General features: G+C 46.6%; 4 protein-coding genes across 5 annotated transcripts; 1 reads left to right on the top strand and 3 right to left on the bottom strand.

Annotated features, from left to right (window-relative positions):
• Positions 1-335: 335 nt before the first annotated feature.
• On the bottom strand, positions 336-3,888 carry LOC100822568 (protein trichome birefringence-like 14). 2 transcript variants are annotated; one of them, XM_010236894.3, is made up of 5 exons: positions 3,578-3,888; positions 2,273-2,497; positions 2,009-2,188; positions 1,517-1,712; positions 336-1,408 (listed from the first exon to the last, which is right to left on the bottom strand). In XM_010236894.3, the coding sequence occupies exons 2-5, from the start codon at positions 2,424-2,426 to the stop codon at positions 580-582; spliced, it is 1,359 nt and encodes a 452-aa protein (XP_010235196.1). In that variant the 5' UTR covers positions 2,427-2,497; positions 3,578-3,888; the 3' UTR covers positions 336-579. The 2 variants fall into 2 exon arrangements, with proteins under 2 accessions (XP_010235196.1, XP_003574586.1); XM_003574538.4 differs by having other exon boundaries at positions 2,273-2,494.
• A 7,843-nt stretch (positions 3,889-11,731) lies between these two features.
• Positions 11,732-14,139, top strand: LOC100825622 (serine/threonine-protein kinase RIPK). The gene is made up of 3 exons (XM_003572221.4): positions 11,732-12,316; positions 12,416-12,688; positions 13,186-14,139. Exons 1-3 carry the CDS (start codon positions 11,873-11,875, stop codon positions 13,906-13,908), a joined length of 1,440 nt encoding a protein of 479 aa, XP_003572269.1. The 5' UTR covers positions 11,732-11,872; the 3' UTR covers positions 13,909-14,139.
• Positions 14,140-14,604: 465 nt separating this feature from the next.
• LOC100825317 (keratin, ultra high-sulfur matrix protein) lies at positions 14,605-18,299 on the bottom strand. The gene is made up of 5 exons (XM_003572220.4): positions 17,828-18,299; positions 16,987-17,039; positions 16,260-16,304; positions 16,127-16,171; positions 14,605-15,525 (listed from the first exon to the last, which is right to left on the bottom strand). Exons 1-5 carry the CDS (start codon positions 17,936-17,938, stop codon positions 14,877-14,879), a joined length of 903 nt encoding a protein of 300 aa, XP_003572268.1. The 5' UTR covers positions 17,939-18,299; the 3' UTR covers positions 14,605-14,876.
• Positions 18,300-22,428: 4,129 nt separating this feature from the next.
• LOC112271467 (protein FAR1-RELATED SEQUENCE 5-like) lies at positions 22,429-24,945 on the bottom strand. The gene is made up of 2 exons (XM_024460592.1): positions 22,675-24,945; positions 22,429-22,581 (listed from the first exon to the last, which is right to left on the bottom strand). The coding sequence occupies exons 1-2, from the start codon at positions 24,831-24,833 to the stop codon at positions 22,557-22,559; spliced, it is 2,184 nt and encodes a 727-aa protein (XP_024316360.1). The 5' UTR covers positions 24,834-24,945; the 3' UTR covers positions 22,429-22,556.
• Positions 24,946-25,500: the final 555 nt, after the last annotated feature.

Raw genomic sequence — 25,500 nt, 5'->3', positions numbered from 1 at the left:
TTTAACAGGCTCTGCTTTGCACTTTGCTTGCGGGGTTGGACTCCTTGATACTCCAGGTAGAAAGCATTTCACTACGATAAACCAGGGGAAAAAATGAACTACTACTACACAACGATAGAGTACATTTTGCACGCGCCATTTCTACTCCTTAGTTTCCTGACAGAATTGCATGGTGGATGTGCGAGTATAGCCTCTTGAAAGACCAGTTAACCTGAAGGCAGATGTACAAATCTGAAGATCGGAGAACAGAACATTCATTAACTAGCAGCATCCTCCATCGCGTCGCAGCAAACATAACGTTAAAAGTACTGCTAGTGGAACAAACCATGTGGCGATAGTACAATATGAAAACCAGATCGATAGATCAGAGAACTGAAGCTCAGACACATTACAAGATGTTACAATTACAATACAAAAAGAAGCTCATAGGTACAAGAATGCTAGCTTCCCAAAGAATCCGCTGCTACTTGCTGTTGTGCATGGTTAAGCACCACAAAAGCTCTGCGGTAAATACTAATTGAGCACCGTATATGCAAGACTACATTGGTCGACAATTAGCTCTTTACGCATCCACTTTGACTATAACTGGGCTGCAAGGATCTCGTTCCACGTATCCGGTACACCAGGAAGACACCAATGCAAGCAGTCCTGAATCCCTTGCGTGGCCTTAATACTATACCGTGATATATGCCCTTCGTCCCTCAGACGCGATAGAGCAGTGATATCCAATAGCTTGACCCTTGTTCCCATCACCGCACCCTCTGCATCAGCATCGTCAGAATGATTCTGGAAGATGCCACTTCCTTTTGCCAAAGGACTTGTACTGTCGCAGCGCCCCCCGGTATTCCAATCCCCATTGAAAAAATGGCGAGGTGATATTGATCTATAGAACACCTTCAGATGGGGGTGGTGAGGAAGCTGATCATCCAACCACCTCACAACACTGTGGATGGTGAAATTTTTGGCCTTCCAGATGACAGCAGTGTTCCTGTCGTTGTTTGGCACTCCACCAAGATACATCTCCCACCTATTAGCTCTGAGCTTCCCCCGGTTCCAGTGGTGGCCAGTGTTAAGAACCAGAACATGGATCCTGTGTAGGTTATCCCTCACAAAAGCAGGTGGACGATCAAGGTGCATAGCGTAACTGGTGGCTGGATCTGATGGATTCAGAGGCTCCAAATCACATAGTGTCGATGACCAATGGTACAAAATGGTTGTGTTAGTACTCGGGAACCGGTAAGCCCAGCCATCTGGTCTTTTTGCACCTGGTGCCAAGACAAATCCATACTCTGCACCAACATCTTCCACATCTGCCCGCTCTTGTCCAGCAGTAGCCATACACATCATTGATTGAAACATCTGCCTCCCTAAAGAATCACCGACATAAGCAATGGTTTTATCCTGCATTCTGAAATGTGACCAAATTAGTATTTACCTAAATGACTCAGATAATGTAAGGCCAAAGAATGCAGTATATTATCTCCGGATTCATCTTGTACATGCTGTGGATATGTACCTCCTTAAGAACTGAGAGGCCTCAAACTCTGGCATCTCACAAGCTTCAGGTTGCCATCTAAATTGTTCATAATCAAAATCCAGGCGCTGAGTTAATCTGCAGGACCAGCTCTCAGAAAGCCATTGTTTACAACCAAAGCCCGAATACAGTGGTCTGCGCTTGTCAGAAACCCATCTTCCATTCCTGTGGTTACATTCTGTAAGACAGAGAAACAAACATCAGATATAGGAATAGATAACTCATGAGAACTTATACTGTTATACACAATGGCCACCACTGGAACATACAAAAAGATGATGCTGAAGAACATATCATAGCATGCTGAAGACAAAAAACCAGAATTTGTTGTTCCTCCTAGTCATATTAGATGAACAAGGGACTACCCGTGGTGGCTTTTTTTTATAAAGACATCCTGAGGCATAAACGCGAGTGGACAATTATGCTGAAGACGGAATTTGTTGTTCCTCCTAGTCATATTAGATGAGTAATTACCTTTCTTCTCAGAGGGCGATGCTTCCTTTTCATCTTCCACATCAACAGAAACAATTGTGGACAGTGGTGGTGGTGCAACAGTAACTTCCTTTTCTATTTTAACTACTGACTGCGGGAATGAATCTGCACTTGGGAAGTCTTCTTCTGATGATGTATGCTGATCCACAAACCTTGAGTCAGCTACAGAAATTTGAAGGAAAATGAGAATAAAGATAGACGTAATAACAAAATTAAGAGAAAATATTTCTATATGCTTAAAATGACCTGGATGAATCAAAACCAATGAATCTGGATGGAGATTTTGAGTATTGTAGTATGTTCCTTCCTCCCATTTCCAGAGAATAAACATCATGAAAAAGGCAAGAAGCACAAGTTTAAATTGCTTGCACCGCAGTCCATTTATGCTCCCCAGTCTCATCCCTTTATTGCTGTTAGGCACAATCCATGTAAAGGTAGGACAACTGATGATTGTAGAAAACTAGAAACCTGCTGTCATGTCAGCAAAGAGGTCACATTAGAGAAGTGCTATATTACCTAGTAGTATATACTCCCTCCGTCCGGAAATAAGTGACTTGGATTTGTATAAGAATCTATACACATCCGGACGGAAGGCGTAATATTTTGTACCTACAAGTTCTCTACGGACAAAGGTTAATAAACAGTAAGGCTGTTCACAATTATTGTAATCATCACTTTAGCTATTACTAACATATCAATCACCAATACAATAAAAAGGGCTCTCAATTCTGCCTCCCACCTGCCAAGTACAAAATCATTTTCTGAGCCTGCTCGAAAAGAATAATGCAAAAAAGATATAACAAGTGACCTTCTTAATCAACTGGATGACTCCTCACAGGCTCACACTCACACCATAGGCATGACCACCACTGAAACCTTAAAATGCTTTGCAGGAAAATCTGTGAAGCTAAAAGCTTTGGTGCTTGCGTTAACACCTTAAACTCCATTGCAAGCGCATAGTACGCAGCACATATTTGGGTCGAAACACTATCGGTACCGTAAGAAAGATTTTTTTTTCTGAAACAACCGACTTGATGCGCGTGTAGCTGCAGATCAAGCCATTCAAGTCCAGCAGCAAAAAAACGGCCCCTTATAATGGAACTAGAAACCTTTCAACTAGCAAGAAGAGCGGTGATATAATGATATTTCGCATTAACTGCTCCCAATCACGTTAAACTAGGGCAATGCAAAGTTTACAAACAAAAACTGAATAAAGTCACTCGCCTTTACGACCCAAGCCTACTTGATGCAATTTCTTTCAGGATATTCAATTGGTGCAAATTAAGCCCGCTTTAAGTCATTCAAAGGAAAACGAATTCTAAGAGCAACTCCGAGAATTGCTCAAAAAAGAGAGCAACTCCGAGAGATGCCCGAAACGGTTCCCTACAGCTTTATTTGAGGAATATGCCCAGGAAACGGGCTCCAAAACAGGTTCCTCATCGCAACCCCCATTTTCAGCCGCGCCCCAAATCGCCTCCGGCCTTCCCCATCCCCGCGCAATTCCCCATCCATCAACGAGATCATCGGGGCATTTCGCTCCCGCCAACGTACCTCTTCCCTTCCTCGTCTCCCTCCTCTGCAGCTTGCCTTTCGTCGCCGTCCAGAACAATTCCGCCGCCGCTAGGACCAGCTGCTCGATCCGGACGTTTGGGGAGGTTGCTGGAGGATGGCTGGCCGTGCCGCTCTTCTCCGCGGGCAGGCGGCGGTGTGGGAGCGGTGCGCGTGGGGTTGCTGGCGGAGGCGACGGCTGAGGTTGGCGCGTGGGCGCTGGATCGGCCGGCGGGAGCTTTAGAGGTTGCTGAGGAATTGGGACAAAGAGGGGAATTTTTTTTTTTCCTTCCGAGCGGAAGGAGAAATTGCAATTGAACAGACACACATTGGAGATTCGACCGACGGATGGTAATAGCCTAACAGGCATGGTCGGCCGGGTCGATGCTGCCATGGCCTATGGCCCATACGATCCCGGGCGCATTAGACTCGTTACGCCTCTCTATCCAAGAAGGCCCATACCATTATCCAAAAAAGGCCCACACTAAGCTCTTTGTTAGTCCAGGCTTCCAGAAGAAATATCGGGCCAGACTGCGTCGGGAGAATTCACCGCTGGTCTGGCCCGACCAAAGCAATTGTCAAGTGTTTCTCAAAAAAAAAAAGTCAGGTGGCAACTCTAAATCACTTGCGGTTTTCGAGAATGCAACAACATTTGATACCACCAGCAATTATGATCCCTTGCAGACTGCAGCATGCGCCAATTAAACATTTCCCACGCCACCCGCTCTACTAAAATCTAATCCTGCCCCATATCGCACACCATTTTTCTGCTGAAATGATATCCTCGTGGAGTCGTCTTACTACTAACGCACGTATCCGTTTCCAAATCCGGCAGCAGGGATGCAGCTGGGCAGTCGTGGCATTATCATGCCCAATTGCGTGCGCATGCCGCGCGGATATGCGGGCGAATGAAAACGAGCCCTTCTTCTGCCGCGAGAAGATGCTGTCCACGAGCGGCGCCCTGTCCGTGCGCTGCCGTGTCGGGCAAATTGGCAAAATCGATCGGTTATTCGGTTGGATACAGGGATTGGCCGGCGGGAACATACGGCCGGGCTACGATATGGTCGGTATACATACAGCTGCCGGTGGGCGGTGACCTGGCCGGAACGTACGGTCGTTCTAGGCGTTCGATCGCGTTGCAAGAACACATCCGGATTTAGCTTCTTCAAGTGGAGCGCATGCTCTTCTGTATTGATCCTACTGCTGGGGACATACAATTAGTATTGGATTTATGCCAGCAACGGTATTTACAAGTTGCAACGAAGGATTTGCGAGTCCATTTCCTGGCGCCTATCCGCAGCAGGCGTGTATTTTAACGAATCACGACATTGACACGCATATGATTCGCGTTGTTTTTTCGCACGAAAAATAAGTCAAGCAAAGCATTTCGGTAGTGTCATGCACCAACTCACGTCTGACGTCTCCTCAAGTGTAACGACGTGAGTACCCTTCGCATGGAAAATTAGAAACACAGCTACTTCCTCCGTTACATAAAAACTGGCGTGACTTTAAACTAGCTCTAGTGTAAAACCGTGCCAATCTTTATGAAACGGAGGAAGTACTTCCCACTTGCGATCCAGACAGATCTTGCATGCAAAGCGAGCAACATAATATGAGACTAGATGAAAAGCCTTAAAATAAATTTTGGGTATGACTATTTGGGCAAGTAGGATGCTTAGGCAAAAATAAAATTGAAAAACGGGCAAGTAGGCCTACGACTAGGTATCCCGTATCCAGTGGCGTGTAGTTGGTGAACAAACTATCTAACCAAATCACGAAACACACGGGAATTATTTTTATTTTTATTTCCTGCGTGCAAAACACTACGAAATTAATAGAGCTTGCGTTGTGTTCCAAATTGAGCTCCAATTGAGCACGACACAAGCACCAGCCAAATCCAATGAGAATTGTCCATAACTGAGTTTCAGAGAAGTTTCTCTCTTACGGAGTACAATTTATTTCATTTTTCCTTTGAAAAAAAAGCCTTGGACAACTTTACCAGAAATTTAGTTTTGTCGTAAGTTTTAGGTGAGGTTGGCATGCATGCAATTTTCTGGAGACTTGAGTGCGAAGAAAAAGAGTTCTTTCATTTTGAATCAGCGTGATGCGTGCTCCATCGTTTCAGAATGACGATATTGGTAGGTTGTGTAAACATGTCACGGGTGACCTACTTAGAGATTTCTAATCCTTCCGATTCATAAAAAAACGTCGTTTACTTGGTACAAAATTTATAGTAACTTAATATAAAATGGACAACACTTTTTATGAGTTCGAGGTAGCAGCACGTGTGTCGCCGTGAAATTGTGGAAATGTACAAAGACCCCAAACCTGGGGACAAAAAATGAAACACAAATTTGCTTGACAACAGTCTCTTTTTTTTTTACTTTCACTTGCTTGACAAAAGCAAGATGCGAATATGCCTCGCCGTTTCTCTGTCCGTTATTTCGTATAAAAAAATGTAGAATGTGAATATCTGAAGGGCAATCACCTGTCATGAGTCATGACCCATCGGTACGTTAAGACCAAACTCGGTGACACATATTTATGAAGTGTGGTTTGTGAAACTAAATGATCAGTTTGTATGATCAGGCATCGCTCGCAATATGAACATTAGTTCTTTGTATTTGCGCTGATATTTCGCAGTTTGATGTGATTTACGATGAAAACGACACAATTAGGCCTTCGTAGGAAAGATAACAGGTTCCAACATTGGAATGGAGTTACTAACATCACTTCGTGCTGAAGTGTACTACTCCTACAAGCATGAAGTGCTACAGTATTGTTCAGATATACATCACCTTGCACGATATCAAGAAAGATTACGTGCTAAAATATGGATTTTGCCGAACTGATAAAAGAGGTTGACTGGGACTCATGCATGGAAAAGGCCAGCCAACCGGTTCCAAAAGATGAGCTGTTGTAGTCAAGAGAACACAATGCAGCAGAGATGTCGGAACTGAAGCAAGATGTACCTGTACAGAAGAATACATTGCTTCGTTGAACAGAGTATATCAGTTGTGGTTGCGATAGTACTATCATTTAGCTATATGAAATGTATTCTTCTGTGAACGAGATCAAAGCTAGAATCCTAATGAACTCTTACTATTTGCTAGGCCCATCTAATCTTGAGCTGCCTTGCCAAACATGAAGTCAAGCTGCCGTCACCAATCTCCCAAGTCAGTGCATACTTCGACTGACGAGATGGACCGTTCTTTGCTCCAACTTGGCATGACATCACAGATTATGTTGGTTAGGCGTGTCAACTTCAGATTTGCTCATTCAACCAACCCCCTTGGATCCAAAATTTTATAATGAAGAAACGTTCCTAAAGGCAATCTGCTTTCATATCCTGGCTTCTCCCGTTGCCTCCTTCAGTCACCGCAGAAGTGGGAGACAACAAAAATTCTTGTGTTATCGGACATGCCCGATGTGACCATGCATATTGCTTCCACAATTATAACGACTCTTTCTCTTAAAAATGGGAAAAGAATGTAATTTTTGCAGAAATGTCATCAGACGAACCCTCAAGTTCAAACTAAAATAGAAGATGAAGAAAAACCATCACACAATTTAAGAAACGCTAGTAAAGGCAGTCTTCTTTTTGTAGAAAGGCAATATGCTTTCGTATTCTGGCTTCCCTCCATTGGCTGATTCTTAGTCAGCATGCAAGTTGAAACATAAAAAATCGTTAATATATACATTACCAATTGACTTCCCGTTGCTTTCACGGCATGCCTTGACTAACGGTGGCAGGGTCGATCTTTCATTCAGCGTGGTACTCGGTATGACATAACTCATATAACTAGATTAATTAATTCTGCATGTGTGACCTAAAACTCCACATGTTCTAACTAATTTCCAGAGCCGTTCATTCTTTACAACCCTGTGAATTAAAACGAAGGAAGTATGAACAAAATTCGTCATCCGAAGAAACGTTCCTAAAGGCAATCAGCGTTGATATTCTGGCGCCCTATGGTCTCTCTTGTGACTTCACATTGCTTTCACAGTAAAACCACTCCTACATTTCAAAAAGGGAAAACGAAAAGAATGACGCTCAGCAGCAGGGCAACACCGAAAAGAACTAAACAAGAAGATCAAAACTATCGCCTTGGTTTATCGAAAAAAAAAAGGTTAATTAATTGTGGCACGAGACCACGAGTATTCACGCATGGCCCCTAAAACCTTTATTTGGCCGAGCTGGCAACGTGGTGCACGTAGAGTCCATGATGCATGAGACGGGGCATGCAGGTTGGAGCTTCCATCAAGACATCAACGGGAACCGCCTCGCCGCCTTCTCTCTCTCACTCGGTTCGGTTGGATTAACACGTGCCATTGGGCATGCACGGACGTTGATATTTTCCTTGATAAACAATTGGGGAAATTAGCTCGCTGCAATCATAAAGATGATGTGTCCATTTGACCACATAATGGTGGAAGTAGTACAGATTAGTGGTGACTGGCGAGGTGCCTGATCACGATCATACAGTGCGGAACATTGCAAGCGGATGTAATCCACATGAACTTTCCAAGAAGTACGATGTACAGTACTCCTTCCGTCTCGTATTAAATGACTCAAATCTGTTCAAATACGGATGTATCTATGTTTAAAAAAATTTAAATACATGTAATAGAAAGTTATTTAATATGAAACGGAGCGAGTAATTAACTACTACTGTCTCCGGCTGGCTTCATCTCAAACTATCTGCTGGAGGATCAATGCAAAAGCGAAAAAGGAAGCAATCACGCGCACGTTGGTGATAAACTAATGTTCCTTGCGAAGTCCACGTTCGACATGGATGTGCCCTGCATGGAGAATTAGAGACGGAGCAGCCTGTAAACCTAATCACAAGTGGACAAAGATGCAGTTACCTAATCACCATCCGGATCCAGTAGAACAACAGCGACGGCTTGGTAACAACGGTACGCGATAACGGGAAGGTCACAAATCCAAATCCCTAATCAGGTGGAGGGAGGAGCAGTTCTGTGGAGTGCGTGGTTCCTAAGTTAAGACGACGAGACGAACGGGATTTATTATTTCGGTTTCAACCAGTTTAGACGTGCTCTAATCGAGGAAAATACAGAATACACGGTACCTACGGAATACGATCAGAAGCGGCCAATCCTGAGTCGTAGGCTCCTGCGGCAGTGCGCCACGAAGCAAAAAACGGTCGCGGTCGCGGTCGTCTGGACCCTTTAATTTGCGGCACGTTTTCCCTGCGATTCGTAGCAGCATCGAGCCGTTAGCCCCCTTTACAAGTCCGGGCGGGCGTCAGGATAGGATCGGGACGGCGTCGCTTTCCCGCGAGCGCTCTCGGATCAATGTTTCGATCGATGGTTACCTGCATGTGTACGTGGCCCCCGGTACGTCGTCGAGCCACGATAGTTGCATGCAGGCAGGATGCAACGAATATGTCGTGCGTATTATTGCACTGTGCCGCAGGACCCAAGAGCCAAGATACATGTACACGTCTGGCTCGCTGGGCAGCTGGCTGGCCGGCCGCCGGCTGCCGGTCGCCTCGGATGCATTATTGCTTTTGAACAGGTTGGTTCCACGTGTCAATCAGGAATATGCATGTCTCGGGTGTCAGTCAACCAGTTCACGGAACGAGAGGCACCGAGGTAAGCAAACTGTAGCAAGGTTTCGGAAGTTCATTCACAATTCGTAAAAAACCGCTAGCGTTTCTTAAAATGTTTCAAACTGTGCTCCAACGAGTTTTCTATTTTTTCATCTCCAACTAAAAGATCATTTATTAAAACAAAGAAGCGTATGTGGGAAATTCCAACTGGCCAAAACGGGATTTTAAACGTTCGACCCGTTCCGCACGGCGTCGCCTCGCTGTCCACGCCCTCCCCGCTCCCATCCGGAATCGGGGCCAGCAACCACTCCGCCGCCGCCACGAACACCTACTGCCACCGTCCAAATCAGCCGTGAGCTAATGCAATTTCTCCAAACCGGCGAGCCGATGAGCTTCGCCTCCACCCCCTCTAACCCTCTTCGATCGGCGGGAGCATGGAGCAGATCGGGATTTGGGGAGGAAAAAGAAGTGAAGGAGAAAAAAAAGGTTTATGTCACTGCCGGGCGGGTCCCACGTGCCATTGTGGTGAATAAAAATATAGGAAATGGGATTTAGGAAACCTTCGGAAGAAGAGACATACTCCGTATTTTGTTTCTCAATTTTTTCCCTCTCCTCACCTAAAACTGATTCTAGGAAACCAGTTTTATGGACGGGATAGAAATGCTCTAATTCTTGTGGACACAGCCTCACGAAGCGAACAAAAAAGATTGAAGATCAGATGATGTTGCAAATGCAATGTTCTTATTTTCTCCTTTTTACGTAACTTCGGCAACTGAAAAATCTGGATGTTTAATTACAGTTGGAGTCAATTGGATGACTTCCTAGTTGACGCAGGGTGGCCAATTGCGTACTAGTACTATAAATTTACATGGATAACCCTCCGGAAAAGTAGGTGATACGTACTGTACAACGTTAAACTCATAAAAGTAGGGGAAAGTAGTGCTAGAAGAGTTTTCGACAAAGAAATAAAAATCAAAAGAGCTGAACTGTTCATAGCGGAAGAATTTTCGACAATGTTCGATAGGCGACCGATGCTGTATCCCTACTTCCCCAGAGCAACGACAAGCAGAAGGGGAATGAAATATAGGTCGCCACCTCTGTTTCTTGTCCCGTACGAACAAGCTCCGTTCCTTCCCCCCTCTCCGTTTTCCTGGTATTTTCCCTCTCGCGGCAGAAGCTAACGGAAACAAGTAAACCATTGTTCCGGACCAAGAACAGGATATGTCACGGATACGACCGGGAATAATCAAATCAAATCCCCCTGAACATTCATTCTCTATCGGCGGTCGTGCGAGGCTGTTTCAGTCAACAGAAGCAGATGGAGACAGAAGAAAATAGATTAGCGGGGAGTAGTAGCCTAAAATGTCAACTGAGAAACACGACAGCTAGGCTGAATTCTGGTAAGCGAACAACATCTAAACTCTAGATAACTACCAGCTTAATTAAGCAGGGGCTCTTACAGACATCATAATTCAAGTGCATCTGCGGCACAGGACAAGATGTTTCCCAACTCCTTGACCTGTGAATTCCAGGAAAGATTGTGCCAGTAAGGCGGTTCAGAGCGAGCGTACGTGCGTTGCATCTCTAGCCAACCTGTCGATCTAGCCGCTGGAGATTATCCGATCTCTTGCACGTGTCTTTCATGGAAGGTTCGATTTGATGTAAAGATCACCCACAAATAACGCCAGAACCAGCCGGATGTTGCATCACTTTGCTGTGCGAGAGATTCGCTGGAATCAAATCAAATCCCTTTTTTTGCCGTTGGTTTATTGTTGCTCTACCAGCTTCAGGTAGCAGCTGGGCGGAGCCGATGCCCAATGGCAGCTTCACCTGCTTTGCATGCATGTAAGCTTCCACTATCACCTTTAGCTAGCCTGGCCGGCCGAAGCAGCAATTAGCTGGCTAAGCTTTAGCGACGCTGACTATTCCCTAACTGAAAAACACCCCAGAAGAGGCGCATATAATCAACTTGGTACGGAAAACACCCACATGACATTTTCACGTGTCAATACTTAATCTGTACCCCCCAATCAATCACCACGGCTAACATCAACACGGAGCACCCATATGGCGCCCGTTGTTGCAAGCAACCCCCCAGGTTTTCCCCGTGTTAAGCGCATGCCCGTCAGGTCACCTCGTTCGTTAATTGATTGCACGCCGGTCAGCGTCACGTAGTAGAGCGGAGCCGAGAGAAAAAATATACTATGACCGTGATTCCAAATTCCAATTCCAGAACCGACGGTAAGAGCCGAGATCGAGCGTGTTTTACTTTTCACTTGCTCGTTGTCGCGTGGAGGAGGTAGAGGGAGGTGTGAATACTCAAGCTCGCAGGTGCTCAACTACTCAGGAGTGCTTTTGAGAATTGAGACCGCCTTTTGTTGGGGGTTTTTACACTGTTTCCGCAGCCTGTGCGCGTCGGCCGCGGTTTCGTGCCCCGCGACAGGGTCAAGGCAACAACACCCCCTTCCGCTAAGGACGCACGGCCCCGTTTGGAGCGCAGACCGGCACGGGCAACGTGCCATTATATATACGAGCCCATATGCCACACATGCTTCCTCAAACTCCCCCCCCCCCCTCCCCCACCCCCCCACCCACATCCTCTTCTTCATCATCGTCTTCTCGGACAATCGCAGCAAAGTTCACAGGCTCAACCAAGCAATCAATCAAGGAAAGCGTCGAAGTTGGTCAGTTCTTGGATTTCTTGCATTGTGACTGACTGATCATGGCTTCGTCGAATTCCTGGAAGTCGTCTCTGTTCTGCTGCGTGGGAGGCGGCGGCGGCGCCATGGCGGGCGACGAGGAAGGTCCGTCGCCGTCGTCGACGCCGAGGCAGAGGAGAGGGCACCGGAGGACGCTGCTGTCGTCGGCGGCTTCGTCGGCGTCGGCGTCGAGGCTGTCGCTGTCGAGCCTGGGGTCCACGGGCACGCTGACGCCGGAGGACCTGTCAGTGACGCTGTCCGGGTCCAACCTGCACGCCTTCACCTACGCCGAGCTCAGGGCCGTCACCGGCGGCTTCTCCCGTGCCAACTACCTGGGCTGCGGCGGGTTCGGGCCGGTCTACAAGGGCCGCGTCAGCGACGAGCTCCGGCCCGGCCTGCAGGCCCAGCCCGTCGCCGTCAAGTACCTCGACCTCGACTGCAGCACGCAGGGCCATAAGGAGTGGCTGGTAATTACCAACACCCACCATCCATCTTGATCCATTTCACGATCGCCTGATCATCGTTGAATCTGTGTGCTAATTTGTTGACTTTGCTTTTCTCTGCAGGCGGAGGTGTTCTTCCTGGGGCAGCTGAGGCACAAGAACCTGGTGAAGCTCATCGGGTACTGCTACGAGGACGAGCACCGGATGCTGGTGTACGAGTACATGGGCAACGGGAGCCTGGAGAAGCACCTCTTCAAGAGCCTCGACGGATCCATGCCGTGGATCACGAGGATGAGGATCGCCGTCGGCGCCGCCAAGGGGCTCGCCTTCCTCCACGACGCCGACACGCCCGTCATCTTCCGTGACTTCAAGGCCTCCAACATCTTGCTCGATGAGGTGAGTGAAAACGATCCCGACCAACCGCCCTTCAGATTCCACAGTTCCGTTTTTTTTTTCCAACGTGGTACGAGCGGTACTTTTCACCGAAGTGTAGAGGTAGTTTTCAGAGGTCGGTAGGAATTTGTTTTGCCATTTCTGAATATCGTGGCAAAAAGGAAGACGGCGACACCAAATGTTTTCTTTTCCCTTAACTGGATGTAGGATAATTCAGCTGTCGAGTTTTGACCATCAATTGCCGATAGGAGACACTTGTAGATGAATATCAAATCCTGCCACACCTTTCAAAATATTTGCTGGGAGCCAGCTGGGGCATGATCGAGACTTGGAAGTTTCGTAGATGGCCAACTCTCGGAATCTAAGTACTTAAATTTACAAAACATCTGTACATCATCGTGTCAGTATCAAAGCACTAGCCCAATAAACGCTGTGGAGTTACATTCATACAAGTGTCACAAGTTATATTGGCCTAACCTGGTCTGATTTATGCATTTCAGGACTATAACTCCAAGCTCTCCGACTTCGGCCTTGCTAAGGACGGGCCGCAAGGGGATGCGACCCATGTCACGACACGTATCATGGGAACACATGGCTATGCGGCACCTGAGTACATCATGACTGGACATCTTACTGCTAAGAGCGATGTATACAGTTTTGGGGTGGTGCTCCTCGAGCTCCTATCGGGTCGGCGGTCTATAGATCGAGCTCGGCGTTCAAGGGAGCAAAGTTTGGTGGACTATGCAAGACCGTACCTTAAGAAGCCCGAAAAGCTGTACCGGATCATGGACCCGGCTTTGGAAGGTCAATACTCATGCAAAGGGGCCGAACAGGCCGCACAGGTAGCCTACAAGTGTTTAAGCCAGAACTCAAAATCCAGGCCTACCATGAGGGAGGTGGTTAAGTCACTGGAACCCATACTCGACATGGACGACTACCTACAGGTCGGGCCATTTGTGTTCACGGTAGTAGTGGAAGATGTCAACAAGAACAATGAGAGCAAAACTAAACTCATTGACGGTGAAAGGAAGGTTGACGTGAGGGTTGAGACGGCGATGGAGGAAAAGCACCAAAGCCACCAAGATCGGTATCGACAGAAGTTTCCAAACTCGGCTATCCATGCCAACATCGTGCTACATCGGGATGGTGCCATCGGGTCATACACCGCTGCGCTAAGGCGGCACCGAAGGGCATCAAGCTATAGTGAGGAGAGGGGAGCGTAGGTTGATCATTACGGAGCATAGGTAGGAAAGCAATACAAAATGATAGCAAGATATAAAGTTGTATATAAGTATAGTAGATCTAGAGTGATGTGATACAAGTAAAGATCACCACACTGGTTTAGATGAGAGTTTTTTGTAACAATTGTTGAGAAAGTTATTATTTTTTCTTTCAAAATCGGGATCAATGTTAGCCTAGACAATTGACGATTAATTCAGTTTCTCTTTTTATTAGTTTAAACGCTATGAGATCAGATTCCCTGGAGAATTGTTCAAAGATGAGTTAGTATCACATAACAATAACTGTTACGACCCTAATACCAATTCGCACCAAATTTTCTAAAAAACGAAATCACATGTGAACCAGTTATCTAGTAGCCAAAATCTTACCCTTGCAGCTGTTAAGCGCAATTCCGACTGCCTATAGACACAGTCACGCAAGTCAGTGCTGAGTGGGCAAGCATAACATCAAAATTCACACTTGCAAGCAAAGGAAAGCATAAGGAAACACAGACTTCGATTTTGAGTCAAGAAAAGAAAAGGAAGCCCTGTGTTTGGGCCAGCAAACACAGACTTCGATTTTGAGTCAAGCAAAAAAAAAAAAACCAAGAGCTTCTTAGTCTGTGTTTGGGCCAGCCCACTCCCTGTCCCCAACCCATTCCAAATTTTCCGGAAAAAAGGACACAAAAAAACCATCCAAACCGTCCCGCACCCTTGGCCTCCCGAACAAAACGAAGAAGTTAACTCCATCCGTGAGCCGGGGCATCTCCTCTGTTGGCTACAAGTCGCAGTTTCATTTGATCCTAGCACTTTGGCGCCACAGTTAGCTCTTTACAGTAAGTAATACCAAGAAGGCAAGAAGTCCCATATACTATAGCAAAGATTTACGCAAACCAAAGGCCTAGTAGTTAAGCACAAATTAAACGAAGACTACTTAGCAGCCACGCGATGATTAAAGAGACGATCTGAGTCTAGCACAAGCATCCCCCGGCACCGCACGGGTTGCCGCACGACGGGCACCGGCACCCCCCCTTGCACCTCGGGCAGGAGCACACGCAGCCGCAGGAGCACTCCGGGCACGACGGCGCGCCGAAGCACGACTTGCACGAGTCACACGCCCCTCTGCCGCAGCACGACGACGACTCATCTCCCTCGCAACACGAAAGCTGGCACTTGCAGCAGGACGGCTGCTGCCCCTTGCAGCACGACGACCGGCAGCTGAGGCACCGCTCGAAGAAGACTCCCAGGCAGCCCAAGCACGGCGTGCAGGAGCACTTCTCGGCGCAGCCGCAGCTGCTGCCGGAGGAGAGGCTACAGCAGCAGCTGGGCAAAGAGCACGAGCAGCTCGGCTTGCAGCAGCACTGCGGCTGGCAATGGCAATCGCCGCAGCCTGTGCAATGTGTCTTGCAGTCGCAGCAGCTGGGAAGGCTGCAGCAATCGGAGCTGCCGCCGCCGCATTGGGGTTTGCAGCATGAAGGGGTCTTGTTCAGGCAGCTGCAGCTCGGTGTACAGCACGACGTGTCGCCGCAGGAGCAGCACGAACAGGTGAAGCAGCTTGGTCTCTTGGGCAGGCATCGGCACCAGCAGCACAGGCACGAAAAGCAGGTGCACAGCTTCGATCTGCGAGAAAGGTTCAGGTTATGTTTTACTTTGGGAGGAGCTGGATATGGTAACAGTACAATGCATTTGCAAGAAATGCTGGCTGGGGAAATTTTGAAAAAACTGGGTATTAATAATGCCACTGCATAAAGACTGTACAATGCTTTGGAGCCACGATAACTGATGTCAGATAGCCTCACTTTCCCCATCAAAAGAAGACAACTCCTGTCAGATATCATGTCGTACTAAAGTGTGACATATCTGGTAAAATTGTTATTTTTCTGTCTATGGTAAGTTTCTTCTACCAACATTCAAAAATTGTCTCTTCTACCAACTGGTGAAGATTAGATGCAAACGGAACGCCAGTTCAGCAGAGTGTTCTGTAAACACCGGAGTCAAATCAGAATATGCTAGTCCTTCCATCAGTTTTCCAAGACCAAGAACTTGTAAAGGCCAGAAAACGTAGTATATGATGCATAGACTCTCAAATTCTCACGTTGGTAGCATTTTGTTATGATTCTTTGTTACTTCATATCACCTCGAAAGCACTGCTTCCAGTTAAATTTTGTTGAAACTGAAGCAAACATTTGACAGAAGCATATACAAGGAAAGAGTGATTAACCTGATCCACCGGTAGAGACTGCAAGATCTGTGTTTCCTTTTGTTTCTGGAAAGCAGAGGCCCCGGGGGAAGGACGGATCAACAACACTGAAAACTAAATTGATATGCGAGACACACAAGTCCAGAGATCATACATTGGTATAAGTGGGTCCGTCTTTGCACCGACATATTCGTTGACACTGCCAAATGTTATACTAGAGCATTAGCATCAAAATTGCTTTTCAGACTACGAACCAGAGAAAACTTTGAGGAACATCAGCATCAAATGATAAACATAGTACGAGTGTACAATACCAAAAGAAGCAAAATAAAACTGTGGGCCAAGTTTGAACAGTCCAATTGTTGACTATTGGACCACCAGACAGAGGCTAATCACTAATTTATTCAAGAGACAGTCCAGCAACTGAATGTATAGTAATGTACTCCCTCAGTCAATTATTTTGGGATGGAGGGAGTAGCAATTCATGGAGCATCTTTCTTACTTTTTGGAAGCAAAATAAAATTGATCTCTAGAAATATTTTCTTGTTTAGCCTATAGGGTAAAAAGATCAAATTGTTGCATGCATTGTAAGCTTATTGTGTTTCAAGCTGCTGACAATATGGAGTGTAGGAGTAGGAGCACAATTGGATGGATGCATATCTATACTAGTACAAATCAGATAAAATCTAGGCTTCTCAGAATCAAGAAACAACAAGACTAACAATGTTTTTCAAATGGCATTGAGCGTCAAAGTTGAATTAAAACAAGAAGAAGGCCATTTGCAGCTTTGCCCATCCGAGCCAAGCAAGTTTACTGCAAACTATAATATTCCAGATGAGAGGTAGGCCAATGAGGAAAGCATCAAGGGAAACAGAGCGTACTCTTTGCAACACCTCGAGACCGGCTGCATCCGTTCAAGTCCCTGTAGCTCTTGCTGCAAAAAGCGAGACCCAGTCAGTCAGTCAGTCAGTGAGGCCAGGCACGGGACACATGGCTAGCGCAGTCCTGCACCATGTGCCATGAATGGAAGCAGTAAAGAACACACGAGCAAATGCGCAGCAGCCAGCCAGCCAGCCAGGCTCCATTGATTTGATTGCATGTGCCAGGTGATGTCACGAGCAGCAGAAATCTGGGCGATTTTTTCCTTCCCCCTTTCACTAGCAGGTGAAAAAACTCTAGAGTTTAATCTCCAGCTAGACGTTCGCATAGAGCACACAAAGAACAGCGAAATACCGAGATAAGACTGCACCTGCAGAGTCCCAATACCCTCCTCCACAGCTGATTTCCTAAATTCAAATTTTCTGACGTCTGATTAACGGACCTTGGACTAAGCGCAGAAATTAAATCTAGTACTACACCACGGAGCAGGACTAAAATAGCAGAAGCTTATGTCTGCGCAATTTTTTATAGGTTTCCATGGAAGAAACCGAGGAGAACCTTGACAGAACACCAGAAGGGGGGCACGTACGGCGCGGCACGGCGCACGAAACAGAGGAGCCTGCCGCGCCTCGGGCCACGCGACGAACTCCTCTCCACGTTCCGGAACCCGAGGCCAATGAACTCTCCACATCAACTTTCCCTGGGATTTGCTCCCCTACGCCTGCCTACACGCTACGAGTACCAAACAATTTCCCCTCCCAGCATAGAAAGAACACAAAAGGAGAAATGAAAAGCACGGACGATTGGAGATGAAGAGGTCAAGAGGAGCTAGAGGGCCTGTACCTCGAGGAAGCCGACCTCCCGGTTGAGGCTCTGCACCTCCAGCTGCAGGCGCCGGCGGCCGCACAGGTCCGGGTACTTGGGCGGCGACTTGGGCCTCGGCGCCTCCCCCATATTACCAATGCGCTACTCGAACCTTCTACGTCTAGGTCCAGTAGCTTAGCTAGGCTAGACCGCTAGAGAGGGGCCAGTGGAGACTGAGGATAGCTTGAGATGAGCGCGGCGGTTATGTATAAACCGGGATGTGTCGCGAGGGAGGGGAAGCGGGAAGGGAGGGAGCAGGTGGGGGCAAGCGGGGAGCGTCTGCACGAGGAGGAGGAAGAGGAGGCGCAGCTGCAGCAGCCGAGCAGGAGCAGCCAGCGAACGGCAGTGTGCGGGACTGCGCGCGCGGTCCGGTCCGGCACGGCAGGGCAGGGGCAATAATGCAGGGAAGCGTGGGCAGCTCGGGCGAGGAAGGAAGGAAAGGAACGGGCCGATTGAAGTTGAACGGGCGCGGGTTTTTAATAGGCGCAGCGTGCACGGTGCACGGGGCGCGGCGGTACGTACTGTTGTGCTGTTGCGTACGTGCGGCCGCCGATCTGGCCGGCGCGAGTTTACTTGCGTTTGCTTTCCTTTTCTCGGGCCGGGGTTTGCATGATGGTAGCCGGGGCTCGCCTCGGGTTCTGCTGCGGTGTAACGGGGATGGATGGACGGATTTTATGTGCACTGCACGTAACGTACACTAGTACGTACCAGTCTTTACCGTGGTCGGCCGCGGTGCCAGTGTGTACGCACGAGACAATGCTCCGGTCGTGTCATCGTCGCTTCACAGGTTTTTGCACGGATCGCTGTCACTCCTGGGGACCCCCGCGGCTAGGTTCGTCAGCCACAGGGGAAACTGGGCCGACGAGGGAGATGGGCAGGCGACGAGCCAGCCGTTTCAGTTTTCGTGCGGAGATTATATCTCCCGTGCATGTATGGCCATTTGCAGTGGGAATTTGCCACATGAGTGTTCAATTTACCTGACAGGATCCCGTCCAGCGTTATGTCAGATTTGCAACATTGAGCTGATATAGCTGCACAGAACTTTGCACGTTGAACTTTGGGTTCAACTTTTCATTCAAAGATGACAAAACTAATTTATTTATATGAAGCATATGTATACGATTGATCAATGGGACCCCTATCGAGGGAGCATCTCAAATGTCAAGGCCCATTCTACGATTTGACGGATATTCATTCATGAAAATTCTGAAGGGCAACCGCGTTCCATGCCCGCACTCCATACGTAAAGTTTTTGTGGAAATCCGATTTCAGGATACCCATTGCCATCTTGACTTCTCATCGAGCACGTTATTCCTCAGTTACCAATTTACCGTACAATCATAAGAATCATCTTCATCTCTTGCGTAGCAATGAGCAGTATATCCAAAAGCCCTTACAGTTTTGGTCCCGAGTGCCGAAGCCCTTACGGTTTTGGTCCAGAGTGCCAACGTCTCGGCAAAGGCCATATCACCATCCTTTTTCAAAATGCCATTGAAATTAGATATCCTCCAGTTCCCGCGCGAGACTTTGATCTTCATGATTTTCTCCACATCATCCTTAATCATACGAGTATGTTGTTTTTCGCCGTATTGCAACGCTCGATGATTTGGGAATCCATCTGCCAAATAAAATGGAGGTTCTCGACTGGTTGCTTTTTCAAGATAGACTTCATACGAGGAAGAATCTTCGTCACACAAATTTGGTTAGGGTTAACCTTTTGGCATGCCAAGCTCTGTCTACCATGAAATCAGGCGCGGGAGTGAATCTGCACTACCGCAGAACCAACAATAGTCCGGGCGGTTTCTATGGCTTGATTATGGAGTATGGACAAATGCTTGGCGCGATCAGTGTTCCTTATTGACAAAACTTATGTTGAACTAAACACTGTAATAATGCGTCAATGAAACCGGGAATGATACTCCTTTCGTATAAAAACATATTCTCTTCGTTTCTAAATGTAAGCCTATATTTCTCCTAAATTAAATATATGAAAGTTTAATCAAGTTTATAGAAAAAATACGAACCTCTATATAACTCTACTTAGTTATAGAATTTGGTCAAACTATACTTATTTGATGTTGTAGAATTTACTATTTTTTTATTAATTTGGTCAAACTTAAAAATATTTGACTTAAAAATGTTTGACCAGAGAAAAACTGAAACATTTTATATCTAGCAACGGATGTAGTAACCGATAACAATGCAAGCCATCCTCCTGACCTCCTTCATCGTACACACAAGAAGAACATTTCAATCCGAATACAGAATCAAAACAACGGCACTCACTGTTTACCGCTGCTGTCTGCTGCAATCCTAATCCTCGCCCGGCATCTGCTGCAGCTTCCTTCCTCGGGACTCTCCTTGCCTCAAAAACGTTCCAGGATTTTGTACATGGGAGTGGTATGATCCGAGGTCCTCCCAGCCGCACACCCGCATTATTAGTTAGAGAAGAGAGAGCGCCTTCTCTCTGCCGCCTGCTTTCGATCTGCAGCAGCGGCAACAGGATTGGGGCAACGCTCTGCCTGCCTGCTGGCTGGCTGGCTGGGGCCTGAGACGCTCGTACGGCGGAGTTGTGCTTGTGCGCAGCGGCCAAAGGCAGGCAGGGCCGCAGGCGGCAGCGCACGGCCACGTGAGGTATCTCTGACACGAGGCGCGGCCGGTGTGTGCTGGCCACGCACGCTGCCGCGGCAGGGGGCGTGGCAGTGGCAGGGCAGGCTCATGGAGCACGGTCTTGTCTGGCGAGTGACGCATCACGAGTCCTCTCTCTCTCCCGGTCACCCGCCTGGACGGGACGGCGCGGTGCTTTTCCGGTGCTCATCTGGCCGCGCGTCCCAGTCTGGGAGTGTGTGTCGTTCTGCTACGACGGCCCGGATGGATTACGGCCCATCGTTGCTACATACTCAGGTGCTGGCGCTGGAATTTCGGGCTCGCAGGCTCGATGAACTAAAATGCCCCATCTCGAGTTTCGGCAAATCCTGCGGGCTGTCTGGAGGGTGACCAAAATATTACCTTACCAAATTTTGGATCATTCACCAAGATTTGATTCTTGTTTGGATTAGAACCAACTATTTGGTAAGTCAAAATTTCATTATAAATTCTAGTTTATTATTTTAATTAAAGTTGGTCAACACATGGACAAAGAAATCCTCAGCCAAACTTTTGGCAACCAATTTTTTGGCAAGGCTACTATGAGTTCAAACCAAACAGTCTAGTTTCAAGTCAACACACACGTACGGCTTGTGGTACCATGGGCCAACAAAGCACTGGTCGTCTTCTGTGGGCTAACAATGTATCGAGATCCAGGCCAACACTGGTCAAAGTAATTTCCATTTTAGAAAAAACTGAGCCCAAGCTTTTTGCGCACCTAAGGTATTTTGGTTTTTCCACATCAAGCAGTGCCACAGGAACATTGAGTTTTACTCACCGCAGATTCATTGTGTCCGGTCTCGCTGATGTTGAGTTTTTATCCTCGAAAATCCGTTCTTGTGGATTTGATGACCTTTTATTAGGGTATCATTATGCTTTTGTTGGTTTGTTGTTTTGTGGCTTTGAAGTTCTTCTTTGACGTTCTGGTGAAAATCATGTGGTTCCACGACTTGCACCGTTAGGTGATCATCCCCGGCTCAAGTACGTTCAATGCTCACGGCTTCTAATCTTTTTTGATGGGCGACTCAAGGGGCTTTCTGAAACCTTTGATGCTAGTCAAGTTCACGCAGGGGTACGAATGGCCATATTGCCGCTCCAGTCTAATTGCAGTCACTTTGCTAAATCCTGGATAGTATTTCGTGTTGTAAAGATTAATGCCATGGAGAGAATATGCTTTCGAGATATCTCATTCTAATTCTTAGTAACATGCATTACTATGTAATTTCTTGTGTCTTCTTTCCTGTAATAGTTTTCAAGTTACAGGTGATTTTAAAAGAAAACCTATACGTTTGATGCAGATGTGTTGCCACTGTACTTGTAATAGGGAGTACTAGTTGCGACTTGTATAAAAGCAATAAAGAAGTGCTATGTGTTTCAGAAGATGGATTTATGTGCCGATCATACGACCCATGACAAGAATGAAAAACAACACTTCCTGTCAGTGCCAGGAGTGATCTAAAAGTTCATCTGAAAAAAGGAATGAAGAACATCGACTCACTCATTCACGGAGCCGGATCCAGTGCCTTGCTGTGGTGAAGGCACCGCGTGCTCTGCGGCCTCCCATCCACCGTCAAGTCAGATCGGACGGCCGACAACGAATCTACACGGCACACACGCAGGTTTAGAAGAATAGGAATAAAACAGCAGGTTATTTTTGAACGCAGAATACAACAGCATGTTTATAAGTACAGATTACACCTCTCAACATCTGAAATCTGCACAGGTTTTTATAAGAACAATAGTTCATCAACTCTAATTTCTTTACAAATCTGCAGTCCCAAATCTGAACAGTTGACAGATTGAAAGTTGGAAGCACTTAGCACATGAATTTGTTCTTACATGATCAGTTAGGCCACAAAAGACTACATTTAGCCACAAAATCCAAAATATTAGTCAAAATTGTCCAAAACCCAAAATACTATAGGTCGTACACGCTAGAAGATATGCTCATCATAAATAGCGTCCGTCAAGAGCTGCGTGTAACTGATGATGGTGTCACACCCTTGAATCTCTAGATTTGCTCCTTTATTGTTGTCATCCTTCTCCACTCCTACTTGAGACTCTACACCATCATGTTTCTTTCGTTGCTGCCAATAAAACAAATTGTAGAAAGTAGTTTAGGAATGAATGGTAACAACATAGGAGCTCCAAGAACATATAATGTAAATATTGCAACATACCTTTGCTCCTCTGTTTTTGGATGCAGCAACTTGAATTGGCCGCCTCCCTTGAGTAACTTATCAAGCCAAGTTTTCTTTCTCCTTAAATTTTTTGATGGAACCTCCTTTTTCTTGAGTTTTGCAGCAGCAAGAAACTCATTTGTTTGCTGAAGATTTGGGTCAACATTTTCTTGGCCACTACCTTGCTTATCCATAGTATTGGTAGTTGCATTGAGTTTATCCTCTAGTTGAGGACCAATGTTGTTAAGTGCATTTTCTAACATGAGACAACATTCTAGAGAGTTGACTACTTTATATGCCATTGTGTGAAATTTGTGAGACAAATTCTTGTACCGAAGCTGAGCTTCCAACTTTGGATTTTCTACCACATTCCTTCCTTGTCTATCAAGTATGCTTCCGTTACGTGCTTCCCTAGTCCATCTCTTTAAGTAGTAGTGTGTTGGCAAGGTCTTTATATCCATCAAATCGAGAACTTTGAGACCATGTCCACATAATATTCCTGTCCTATTGAACATTTCACAACTACATGAAACTGTTTGGGTCAAAGGATCACCTGTCATTATGTGCTCCTCCTCAAATTTCAGATCACCATGCAAACTCCCAATAGAAATAGCAAACTTGTTATTTCCATCCAATATTCTAGTGCATGCAGCCATGGATCTTTCATATTCACTTTGGAAAGCTTCAAAAATAACCGGAGTGTACTCTTTGCTTGCTAGCACCAACATAGGTGTGTGCATCTTGATTCTTGGTAACTTCTTCCTTGCCTCAAATTCAGATTGCAATTCCGTTCTTTTTTTTACTTCTACCATCCTCTCAAAATGCATCAAGAACCGAACAATATGAAAATCTGATTTCAAATGGTTTTTCAATGAATTATTGAAACTCTCACTAAGTTGTGTACTTCTCACTCCCAAACTGAAAACATCTCTCATATAACATTCAGCCCATTTTTCTTTCAGCTTGTACATACTATCTAACCAAGATTGCTTATGCACCTTTTGTCTCATATTGTCAAATGCTTCTTCAAATTCGTCTTTGTTCTCATAACCATACATATAATGACTAAAATCAGTGAGAATATGAGACTCCTCGTCTTCATCTTTCCCCTCATCTTTCTCTTTACCTTCATCATTTTCTTGACCCTTCACTTGAGTTAAATGTTTGACAGCATTCTGCATTATATGAAAGGTGCACAATCCATGATATGATTCCGTGAAGACTATCCCAATAGCTTTCCCCATTGCTGCATCTTGATCCGTGTAAATAGTTCTAGGTTGCCTTCCATTATGTGCAGCTAGAAAAGTCTCGAAAAACCATCTAAATGAGTCACATGTTTCATCAAATAGCAGTGCAGCACTGAAAATGGTGGTTTCTCTGAATTGATTGAGCCCAAGAAAAACACCAAATGGCCTATATTCTTTGTTTGTGCCAAAAGTAGTATCAAATGTGACAACATCACCAAAGTGTGCATAGTCAAGAACCATTTTAGCATCAGCCCAGAATATGTTGGTTATATGCTCCTCACAATGCAACTGCAAAGCATATTGGAAAGATGGGTTCTCAACGATTTTGTCATGGAAATACTTCAACATACTACCGGCTTGTCCAAAAGCCAACTCCCTCTGCCGCTTGCTTCGCAAATGATTCTTTTGGTCACGACAAGCGTAGCCGAGGTTAAGTGGTCCACCAACTTGACGACAAGCAAACTCGTGTGCAGCTTTTGGCATAATTCCAGAATCCTCAGCGATTTCTATTTCAAAAGCTTGCATTTCAGAAATCTTCCTTTGTGATGCCATCAAGTGACATGTTTGTGGTAATTGAAGAAAGTGATTGTGTTCCAACACAACATCAGTGATTTCATAATTTCGTGCAAGTCGATTCAACGTTATAGTCATCCGAGCTTTGCAATCTATCCTAGTTTCAGCCCTCAAACGCTTTGGCACATGATCCAATATTTCTCTTTTTTTCCGAATACCCTCATTGGAACAAACAAATCTGCATGACACTACTTGACCATCTAACTTGCTAACATTTTTGTTTCTTTTCCTCACATCAAACCCTGCACGACCCCCATATGCAACCCAAAACACCCAAGCTTCATCTGGATTTTTAAACCGCATGCCTACTTGAGGCATTGCTTTATCAATGTCTCCCATTGCACAAATGCTGAAATTCGCACAACAGATCACCCAAATCAACACGAATTCACACAATTAGGTAGCACACACATCACAAAATTCAAAAAAAAAGCAAAATGCATACATGCTACTTCTGGAGGCCGGCAGAGATGGGGCTTCTCCCACCGTTGGAGCCGGGATCGGGGGGATCCAGGAGAGAGGGGGAGCGGGGCCTCAGGAAGTTGACGAAGGGCTGAGGAGAGGCCGTCGGGGCGGGAGAGGCGGGCGGACGAGGCCGTCGGGGCGGGAGCTCCGTCGGGTCGGGGAGAGGCGGGGTGCGGAAGCCGTCGAGGCGCTGAGAGGAGGGGCGATGGAGGCGGGCGGGAGCTCCGTCGGGTCGGGGAGAGGCGGGGTGGGGGAGGCCGTCGAGGCGCTGAGAGGAGGGGCGATGGAGGCCGTCGGACGGGGGCGGAGGAGCCACTGGCGGCCGGTGGAGCTTGCTCTCCTCCGCCTCCCGCGGCGGCGACGACGACGACGATGGCGGGAGAGCCCCAAAAGCCCGCGAAGACGATAGCCCCTCTTGCTTCTTTCCTCTGTTGCGCTCGGGTAGACAGGTAGGTGAGGATCAAGCTGCTAGCCGCCCGATCTAATTAAACGGTGGATGGAAGGCCGCAGGGCACGCGGTGCCTTCACCACAGCAAGGCAC

Source organism: Brachypodium distachyon, chromosome 3 (assembly GCF_000005505.3).
Source record: "Brachypodium distachyon strain Bd21 chromosome 3, Brachypodium_distachyon_v3.0, whole genome shotgun sequence".
Lineage (NCBI taxonomy): Eukaryota > Viridiplantae > Streptophyta > Magnoliopsida > Poales > Poaceae > Brachypodium > Brachypodium distachyon.
This window is presented reverse-complemented; position numbering and strand designations above follow the sequence as displayed.

Excerpts from the sequence above, each read along its gene's own strand:
- LOC100822568 (XM_010236894.3), bottom strand. The coding sequence starts at position 2,426 with ATGAGACTGGGGAGCATAAATGGACTGCGGTGCAAGCAATTTAAACTT. Across the intron at positions 2,189-2,272 it reads ATTGGTTTTGATTCATCCAG|CTGACTCAAGGTTTGTGGAT; the intron begins GTCATTTTAAGC and ends AAATTTCTGTAG. Across the intron at positions 1,713-2,008 it reads ATCGCCCTCTGAGAAGAAAG|AATGTAACCACAGGAATGGA; the intron begins GTAATTACTCAT and ends TCTGTCTTACAG.
- LOC100825622 (XM_003572221.4), top strand. The coding sequence starts at position 11,873 with ATGGCTTCGTCGAATTCCTGGAAGTCGTCTCTGTTCTGCTGCGTGGGA. Across the intron at positions 12,317-12,415 it reads AGGGCCATAAGGAGTGGCTG|GCGGAGGTGTTCTTCCTGGG; the intron begins GTAATTACCAAC and ends TTTTCTCTGCAG. Across the intron at positions 12,689-13,185 it reads CCAACATCTTGCTCGATGAG|GACTATAACTCCAAGCTCTC; the intron begins GTGAGTGAAAAC and ends TATGCATTTCAG.
- LOC112271467 (XM_024460592.1), bottom strand. The coding sequence starts at position 24,833 with ATGGGAGACATTGATAAAGCAATGCCTCAAGTAGGCATGCGGTTTAAA. Across the intron at positions 22,582-22,674 it reads CCAAAAACAGAGGAGCAAAG|CAACGAAAGAAACATGATGG; the intron begins GTATGTTGCAAT and ends TTTTATTGGCAG.
- LOC100825317 (XM_003572220.4), bottom strand. The coding sequence starts at position 17,938 with ATGGGGGAGGCGCCGAGGCCCAAGTCGCCGCCCAAGTACCCGGACCTG. Across the intron at positions 16,305-16,986 it reads GTCTCGAGGTGTTGCAAAGA|TGTCAACGAATATGTCGGTG; the intron begins GTACGCTCTGTT and ends AACATTTGGCAG. Across the intron at positions 16,172-16,259 it reads ACGGACCCACTTATACCAAT|AAACAAAAGGAAACACAGAT; the intron begins GTATGATCTCTG and ends TCTGCTTTCCAG.